General features: G+C 31.5%; 1 protein-coding gene across 1 annotated transcript; it reads right to left on the bottom strand.

Annotated features, from left to right (window-relative positions):
- Positions 1-2,932: 2,932 nt before the first annotated feature.
- On the bottom strand, positions 2,933-4,708 carry LOC149536597 (methyltransferase FGSG_00040-like). The gene has a single exon (XM_089806318.1). The coding sequence runs from the start codon at positions 4,706-4,708 to the stop codon at positions 2,933-2,935; it is 1,776 nt and encodes a 591-aa protein (XP_089662444.1).
- Positions 4,709-10,556: the final 5,848 nt, after the last annotated feature.

Raw genomic sequence — 10,556 nt, forward strand, 5'->3', positions numbered from 1 at the left:
GGCAAATGAAAAGTTGTAGTAGAACTCCTTATCCTCTTCCTCCAAACCCTAGTGTCCTTAAAGATAGAGAGTGGCCAAGTGAGTTTCTAATTTGGCTATGCCTCTATATATCACCCTCATTTTCGGATTCAATATAAAATGCATTCTTTTTGGGGTCTCCTAGGTCTTCTAGTCACCCTAGTGGTCATTATTAGCCCCCTAACTTAAAGTACTAACATGGGTAAAGTTTATTTTTGTCACAAATTCACCTTAGAGCTACTTTATGACCTTCACAAGGCTAAGCAAGTTCAAATTTCAAATTTCCTTTGGTGGTAACCTTATTCTCTTTTCTAATTTAAGGCAATAAGTCAAATTTCTCAATTAAGGTATTTGACTTGGGATAAGGTGGCCACATGATCCATCATTAAAGAACATGTCATTTTCACATAACAAGTACAAGTGTCAAGTGACACACAAAATTCACTATACATCACACGTGACATGTTTTAGATCTACTCATGAAATGCATACTACACACATACATCTCACATTTACAAAATAAACACATCACAATGAGGTTTATGAATCTTCTAAAGATTCACCTTGCTAGTGTCAAATTAACATATGTTTATACCTTGTTTCCTCATTACGTTTTCATGGTTCCTTTCCTGCACACTAACTTGAGCATTAGTAGTCCAATGAAAAGTCACATATAAAATACGTATGAAAGTAAAGATACATGAAAATTTTATTATTCTACAATTCACATATAACATGTATTTCATAATTAACTTCCTATTCTCCATCATTTACAGATAAAACATTTAATTATTAAACCTCAAAAACCTACATATTACATTAACTTTCTAATCAAATGATCCAACTAACATTCTGAACCACATTCTAATCTATTTCCTATCAAATGACAATGTATTGGATCTATATTGCTAAATCAGCCAATCATGAAAATTAGTTCTGATTACATACCTTAGGTTAACACCACAAAATGAAATCATCACAGTTAGTATTCTTTGATTCAATTACATATAATTTAATTACTAACACTTTCTCATTATCATTATGAGATATTACCTTATGGGAGTGGATTTTAATTCATCTTTTTACAAAGGTCTCGTAAAATAACTATCCTCATAGATTGTAACATACTATGAACCCATTGACATAGTTTTCAAAATCACAACATCTCGAGTCTTTATTCCATAGGGTCCTAGCTTATTGACCTAATAACGTTTCGAATATGATATTAATGACAAATGACTACAATGTATATCAGTCTTAATAAGATTTCAAGTCCAATATTAATAAGGAAGATGCCAAACCCAGAACCTACTTATCATCCTTCTACCATATGGTGTATGATGACAATCTATAAATCACATACCATGCATGAGAGACAAGGACCTAACACCTCACCTCCTCGCGCTTCCTAGTTCTTATCATATTCGTGCTATTTAGGGATAACAATATGGTATTGGGGTAGGAGCCTTACAATTTGCTATTCCTAGGAACCAATATAATTAGATATCAAATCAATATTAGTATATTATAATTAAAGCAATGATAAGTTCACATCTAAAATAATGTGAAGGGACCGAACTATTCTAAGCTTTCTAGTCTCTAATTATTATCAAACTAATTGTTGCTCATTTCATAAATATCAAGAGTGTATTACAATTTTCAATTGGGAAACATCCTACAAAATGGGTAGATACATGTACATTGCTAAACATGTAAAGGTAGACCATTGTAGCTTTAATTTACTAAAAACAACACACTTCATATATAAATGCATTCTTGTGTTGTGATGTAAAACTATGCCTCAAAATATTCCGCTTGTATAGTTTGTTTTTAAATGTAAGTGAAACTCTCTCTCTCTCTCTCTCTCTCTCTCTCTCTCTCTCTCTCTCTCTCTCTCTCTCACACACACACACACACACACACACACACACACACACACACACACACACACACAAGTGTGTGAGAGTAAGCAAGATAGAAAGGCAAGGGTACATAGATCGATGGGTAGTGTATGAGTTAGAGAGAGAGAGAGAGAGAGAGAGAGAGAGAGAGAGAGAGAGAGACATAAGGATTTAGAAACAAAGAGTAAAATAGATCCATAAATATATCACATATCACACACACACACATAGGTGTGTGAGAGTAAGCAAGATAGAAGAGATCGATGGATAGTGTATGAGTTTGGGAGAGAGAGAGAGAGAGAGAGAGAGAGAGAGAGAGAAGGGTCTAGAAACAAAGAATAAAATTGATCCATAAATATATTACATATCACACACAGAGAGGTGTGTGAGAGTAAGCAAGATAGAAAGGCAAGGGCACAGAGGTCGATGGATAGTGTGTGAGTTAGAGAGGCATAAGGATTTAGAAACAAAGAGTAAAATAGATCCATAAATATATCACATATCAAGATTATTTGATATATATTTCACTATCGACATAACTCTTACTAAGTCTTGTGTCCCTTAAAGGTTGAAGTGCTAGTATAGAAACCATATAATGAAAAGAAATTCCTCCCATTACATATCATATAAAAATAAAGTATCTTCCCCACATCAGTAAAAATCAATCATATCTCCAAAATTTATTTTATTCCTTGTCAAAATTATAAGCTTTCTACCTTAATAATTGCAGTGTACGATTACCGTGACGCTCTAATTGTAAGAAATTCAACCAAAATAGAAAACTTATTTTATTCCTTGTCAAAATTATTAGCTTTCCACTTTAATAATTGCAGTGCCCGATTACCGTGAAGCTCGAATTGTAAGAAATTCAACCAAAATAGAAAAATATAAAAAAGAGTAAAGACTAACTCGAAACTTGAAAGCATCGTCTTGATATTGCGAATGTATAGAGTATACCACAACATTACTACTATAGGGCATGGTGAATAGTATCTATAACAGCTACATACATACTATATGTTTATTGTAGAGTACACCTCACGGGGATTCCATGTCCTTACTGTCGGGGTACGGTTATTAAACTTTGACACCACAAAAGCTTTGTGGACATCTTCTTTCTGCTTTCCAATTATCGCTATGCTGTATTCAATTGCCTTTTGAAGATGCAAATCCCTTTTCTTTCCATGCGCTTCCTCTAGAAGCATCTGAACCATTTGCAAGGAGGCGCCAGAACCCGGGTCAGCATGCGACAGTGCCTCTGCTACTTCCATTATTGAAGGAAGCGACTGTGACAGCACACGAACATCAGTATACACTTTAGCCCCAACAAAAACAAATTTGTAGAGACAATAGTATGAGGCGCGTATGAGTTGCTTCAGTACTTCATCCTGGAGCTCAATATTTTCCAACTGCAGAGCGAATCTTATAATGGACTGCAAGTTTCTGGACGAAATATTTGTTGGCTTTGTCAGTGACTGCCAGTGATTGTTGATTGTATAACTCAGTTTTCGGAAAGAAGGATCAAGAGACCGTTCCAATACACACCGCTTACACTCACATCGAAACCCCAATGGTGTGAGATCACGCTCGCGCTCCAGCAGGGGAAGAAGGCTTCTGGAGTAAGGAACAGTTATCTCCTCTTGTGCAGCGATTCCTCTCACAGCTATAATGAACATTGCATTTCCGACCACCATACGTTTAGCATTAGGAAAACATGAATGGTTGATGAAAGATGGAAGACCCCACAGCCCACATTGCTCTATCACGCTCTGATTGCAAAACCCAATGCTGCTGTCCACGTCAATCTCATCCTTCACTACTGGGTTTTCTTCACTCCTGCTAATATGTGTGAGTACACCATTCAGCTCCATAGCTTTCCCGAGTTTAAATGTCTTGATCTGGAGATTCTCTGGGATTTCCCCAAATTTGTTCCAATTGCCGTTATTAACCCTAAACAAATCCATGTCTGGAACTTCTGTCTCCTTTGGCCAAGATGAATCGGTAAGTAGCTGCAATTGCCGCAAAATCCTGGGACACAACATTGCACGAGTGGCTGCTTGCTCTACTGTGTCTTGATGAAGAGATTGAAGCTCACTGACAGGGCTCTCTTCCACACGAAAGGCCACCGGCCTCGTATACATTCTACTCATTGCAATTGCATTGTCCACAAGCAGAGTATCTCCGATCTCAACATCCTTGGTAGCAAACAGACCTCGGCCATGCACAGGCGACTTTTTAATAATCACTGGACCAATATAATTGCCCACTTCTGGAATATCTTGCCGTCTAAGACCATTTTGAAAATAAGCGGAGAGATCAAACTTACCTTGCTTGTTTTCTTCATCCAGCTTCTTCGATTTGTCCATATGCAACTTAATCATTTCATTGGCGTCTGGGGATTTCTCTAGGGCCAGTCTAAAGCACGAACACGCTAAGTTGTACTCTCTGAGTCCTTGCAAAGCCCTGCCCTTGCGAAAGAGGGATTTGAGATGAGTGGAATCAAGTTCCAGGGCTTTCTCGCAGTCTGTTACAGCTTTCCCGTATTCCTCCAGCTTTAGCCATGCCTCTGCCCTGTTAGAGTAGCAATTCACAAATACACCCGTGGCTTCTTCTATACATTCTGAATAGCAAGAGATTGCCCCTTTCCAGTCGCCCTGTTGAAATAGTTGGTTGCCTTTGGCCCGCAAATCGGGTAAGTGTGGAAGTGGACTCTGCGCTTCTCCATGAAACTCTCGAGAAAGGTCAAGCCCTTGCAACCTGTTCTTTATGTGTCCTGAACTGCTGTCCATACTTCGTTGTTTTACTCCCTGCTGACGGGGAAGCAAAAGATCTTACAGCAGGGGAACAAAACACTGATAAAAGGCAAGAAATGGTTTAGGCAAACTGGAACTTAAACCTAAGCAAGCTTGGGGTTTAAGCAAGAAACATTCAACAAAAGCGAAGAGTAGTTGGTAAATAAAAAGCAATAAAGGAGCAGTAGGAATGGGACCCAAGTAGTTTTATATTTTTTAAACGCCTTACTTTTGCTCGTACATTCTTTTATTCACGGGGAACTAGCTATATATCCCGCCAGCAAATGTTCAGTCATAGCTGTATTCTGTCTAGTCGCAGACACACACAATAACACGATCTATAATTATTAACTCATTCACATTATTAGTTCCTGTCTTTACTATTTAATTCAAATTTTCAATTCAATTCATCTCTGAATTTATAGAATTTTTACAGATTAAAAGACATTTCAAATGTTTATAGCTTTTTCTAATTTTTCATTATTTTATAAATCACATTTTTCATTCATTCTATTGGATCATACTATTTTTGGTAGGAGAAAATTCAATTTTCTTTAAAAAAAAAATACAAATATTTTTTCACAATTCCATTATGCATTAATGAATGCATTAATTACAAGTTGATTAGATTTTCAAAAAAATAATCATTTTTATCTTCCACCTCAACTTTGGAACAAAAATGAATGCCTAATCAATATTAATTATCACAATCTATTTCTATTACCAATTCAAATATAGAGTTAAATGTTTTATATCTATTATTAATTCTTGCCAAAGGCAAATAATGGAATCCTTTAGTACCCATTTAAATTTAAATAAATCAATGAAAGTCTCAAACTTTTAGAAATCTAAAGCATTTTATTATAATCATATTTTTAAAAATTAAATAATAATATTTATCATGAATCTTATTGGCTGAAAGCAAAAAAGGCAATGCAAAAAATACATATTATTACCTAAAATATGAAAAATCTCAAATGTTGCGGTGTAGTACAATAGGTCATTATTGCAATATTAAATGCACTTGCAATATTAAATTAAATAGTTATGAAAAAGTTTTCTATTGTAGTGCTCGATTTTTTATTTTATTATTGAATAATGCAAAAAGAATAATATACAAAAAGTCAATCAAAAGTTCCAAAAGTTCATAAAGTGGACAGCATGATCAGCAACTAACCGGCTCTAAAGAGCTATGACTAAACAAAGAACATTACAGCTGAATGTTGACATAACCAGCTCAAAAGAGCTGCAACCGAACAACGAACATTACAGCTTGAATGCTAACATTCGTTGAAGCTCTTTCGAACAAAAAGCATCTCTTTTGAAAAGCTGTAGTAGTTGGTATTTAATCCTGTCAAGATGGTTACTAATCTTCAACTGGGCCTTGGGTCCTCCCTGCAAAAGTTTACACAAAAAAATTGTCTGGAAAATGATGTCAGAGTAAAACTGAAAAATTTCTCCTTCAAGATGCATTGTAGAATTAGAAAATACAGCCCTACATCTGCACTTCCAAATGTTAAGTAAAATGATTTGCCGCAAAGAGTCGCCCACAATATTACTTTTAAGATTAATACCAAAAATGGCTTCCTTCCAACTTAAAGAATGTTCGAAGATAGTTGGAAGAAAGGTGAAGACAGCAATCCACTTTTTCTTAGCCCATATACAATCCCAAAAGAGATGTTTCAAATCTTCCTCTCGCAAACAAAATGGGCATTTAGCAGGTTGGGTTAGCAAACATCTCAGCCTACTACCAACTGGCAATTTGAAATGTAAAACTTTCCAGGCTAGGAGCTGAACATTAGCCTCAGGTTTAGAAAGTCAGATCTAGGCACTCAAATTACTCCAAGTGGTTTCATTGAATTTGCAATTCCATTTATTATTAAGTCATGGATTTAAAGGCATTGGCGGCACAAGATTTAAATAGATTTTCCTGAGGGGGAAGTGGCCAAATTGATGAGTAGACAGCCATGACCAGTCCTTTGAAAAGTTGCATTCCAATGGAGTGCAGATTTTCATGGCAAGCTCGATAGGGACTAGTGATTTAACAAATATAATAAAGTCTTTGAACCTGTTGTGCAAAAGAAAACTGTGTTTAATGGTTGTCCAAGACGCCCAATCAAGAGAATTGAAGTCCCACAAATCTTTGAACTTACGAACTCCTTTCTTAAAAAGATAATGAGCATGTTTATGAAATGCTACAGCAAGAGGTTGTTCATGATATTGAACCAATTTTTTCCACCAAATAGAAGAATCGCTGAAACTGAAACCATGCTGTAAGGAAGGATTTCTCCAATTCAAAAACTTGCAAACTGACTGCCAAGCTTTCTAGATAGACTACAAAGGAAAGGAAGCTTTAATTTGAAAGGAAGGGGCCAATAGAATTTTATCCACCCATCTAACTGATTTTCATCTAGAACAATATTAAAAGCAAGAGCTTGACTACCAACTGGCAGTGCTAAATAAAAAGCTAGTATCTGTGAACGTCACGCCGGCAAGAATTTGAGTGCACGGGAAAGGAATGATGCAAACAATAGGTAGAACATGGAATTTCAGAGTCAGGAAATGAGGGGTGACCATGCACAAATGATATTTTTAAAAAAAATTGAACTATGTTCAATCTTTTCTTTCTTGAACGAATTGAATTTTCCTTAATAAAAATAGAAGCGATAATGTCAGTGCATTAATACTATTGTACTCATGAACACTACAGACAGACTTTGATAGATAAGGTATTAAAAAATCATTTAAAATATTTTTAAAAGAGTTCCTTAGGATCTGTACAATAATAAAAAATCTATTGATAGCATTTAATTTTTAATATTTTTATTTTTATGAATTAATTATTTAATAATTATTATATTATCATCTTAAATGAATTGTTTTGTAATGATATTATTTAGCTTTTACACTTAAACTATACATGTATGTACCTATATATGTATATGTATATACGTACATGTATATGTATATCATAATAATTTAATTAACTTTATAACTAATTCATTGAAGACTATATTTATATTTTTTTCCATAATCAAAATTAAACTTCATACTATTGTATTTATTTTATGACCTTTTTAAGAACTAATTAAATTCCTTTTTGATATTGACATCTTTAGAAGTTAATAAAAATAAGTTAGATAATAATAAACTTTTTAAATGAGATCGTAAAAAATAACATTTAAAAATTAAATGTTGTAAGTTTCTTTAATTGTTTTTCCTTAATCCTTTCCATCCAAGTTACTTTTTGGTATTTTTAATTTTTTATAACTTGTAAATAATTGTTTAGATATTTTCATCTTAATAGTTCTTGCCAAAGGAGGGTAACTAATAGAATCCTAAAATACAAAATGTACAAAGTTGAAATGCAATTATTACAGCATTAAATTCAATGTTCTCATTATTAGACTACTTTAAAATATCTTCCTAGATCTTAATATTAGAATTATATTTTTTATTAATTAATTTTTACAGATATATAATTAATAAATTTATTAGTAAATGAAGATATTTGATTATTACATATATATCTATCTCCTTTTAGTGTCTCATCATATCTTCTCTACTTCTCTATTTTCATTTCCATATAGGCCTACTTTTACTTTATTTAACTATTGGCGAGAACTTTGATGCATTGTGTCCCTTGTTTTAAATATATTTAGTAGTTTTACATTCATGTTTATTTTTGTCAATTGTAAAATGATATTTCTTTAAGTATACACTATGTTTCACTAGGTACTATTTAACAATCTTGCTCTATATTTTTTTTATACCATTTTACAAATTGTAAAACTATTACTATCCCTCAAACTTACTAGATATTTTGGTAGTTTGAATTAAGTAATCAACAATTTATTTTTTAAAATTAACTATTTCAACTTATAATTGAAATTCATATAATATAATTTCTATTGTTCTTTATATATTTCTTAAAATAATATAATTACTAATACTTTTAAAATTCCCTTTAACTCTTTCTATCATTCTACATTTACTTGTCATTATAATAACATGTCATTCTTTGTTTTAGCTCTCTCTTCATATCCTTCCTTTCTATCTATAAATCTCTATTTTCCTTCTTTTCCAATTATTCGTAGGAACTTTGACACATTGCGTCTCTTGTTATTATTATTATCTATTAATTCTTTAAATTGGTAAAACATGTTTATAATATTGATAATAGGTTTTTACAATTTATAATCTTATATCTATAATTTTTGATGAGGTTGTTTGTTCTTTTATCATCAATGATGACCATCATAATCAATGATCCATCATTTCGATGAGAGAGCTCAAGAATGCTTATGTTTTTGTCCACCTCCACACACACACATTTTTCTTTTTTCTTCTCTTACATATCTCTTACATCTTGATGATGGGTCACAGAGTGTGATCTGAAACGTTAATGATAAAAATTCTTATACAATAAAATCATAAAACAAACTAATATTTGTAATGGATCATGAAAATCTAATAATATAAACTTTTTAAACCAATTTAGACTATTAGTAGAACTAATGATAATAATGTAAGAGAGTTAATAATTATAGATAATAACACTAATAATAATGTAAGATTCTTTGCTATCTTTGTTTCATCCTAATGATGGATCACAGAATGTGATTCGAAATGTTGATAATAAAAATTCTTACACAATCGAATATAGAAACCAAACTAACTTTATATTATGTTTTAGAAATACTAAATATATTGACTATAATAAATTTTGACAGTAAACTAACAAATTAAGTGTAAGATTGACAACTTTATAAAAATTTAACCTCTCAATCTATATGGTGAAACAAAATTTTAGTGTGTCGTATATGATGAAAAAGTGGAAAAATTACCAATACAGCCATCAAATTCTAGCTCTTTGTGTATTTGTTCAATTTTATGTTTCAATTAAATTCATCAATTAGATCACACAATTTAATAAATTAAATAAAAATTTAAATATCTAATTTATTTATTTTCATTTTACATGAGTTTATATATCCCATTCAACAATTCTATTGGAATAGTGTAATTTTAGTAAATTCCAACTCTAGGTGTATCTATTCAATTTATTTTATCAATTAAATTCATGAATTAGATCACACAATTAAAAAAAAATTCAAATGTCTATTATTGTTTATTTCATTAGACATGATTTTATAAATCCCATTCAATAACTTTATATAGGACTAAAGTAATTTTAGTAGGGGATAAAATTCAATTTCTTAAAACAAAAATAATAGAAATAAAATTATTCTCTTTATGTTGTCAATTGTGTACCACCTTGTTTGCTTGTTTATGTTGATTGGAATGATTTTAATTGCAAGTTTAGCATAGTTATTTGATTTTTTAAATATATTTCAGCATATAGGGAATCATAGTGCAAACAAAAAGAAAGAAAAAAACCTAGACATAAATGAGCTTGTTATAAACATATTGTTTAAGAATTTAAATAGAAAATATTTAAAGTGAGTTGTAATAAATGTTAATAGAATATAATTATTAAAAAAGAGTTCTCTATAAAATTCATTTTTAACCAAAAAAAACATAAAGAAAACTAAAGAAAGTTTGAATATATATAGACATTTATTCAACTAGTAATTTTTCTTTTAAAGAATCCCTTAACTATGTAGCACTTAATATTAAAATTATAACTACAATTTCTTTGAAAAATATAACTACATTTGATGAATGTTCATACAAATAATATGAATTTTCTCTAAATCTATATAAAAGATTTAATTATTATATTATGTAACAATTTAAAACATCTTAAACAATAATGTAATTAAGTATATAACTATTAACTAATTATCACTTCTTTAATTTGTTGAGAAATATGAAAAACTTG

The sequence above is a fragment of the Cupressus sempervirens genome, chromosome 10 (assembly GCF_028749045.1).
Source record: "Cupressus sempervirens isolate cs-2001-9-10 chromosome 10, ASM2874904v1, whole genome shotgun sequence".
Classification (NCBI taxonomy): domain Eukaryota; kingdom Viridiplantae; phylum Streptophyta; class Pinopsida; order Cupressales; family Cupressaceae; genus Cupressus; species Cupressus sempervirens.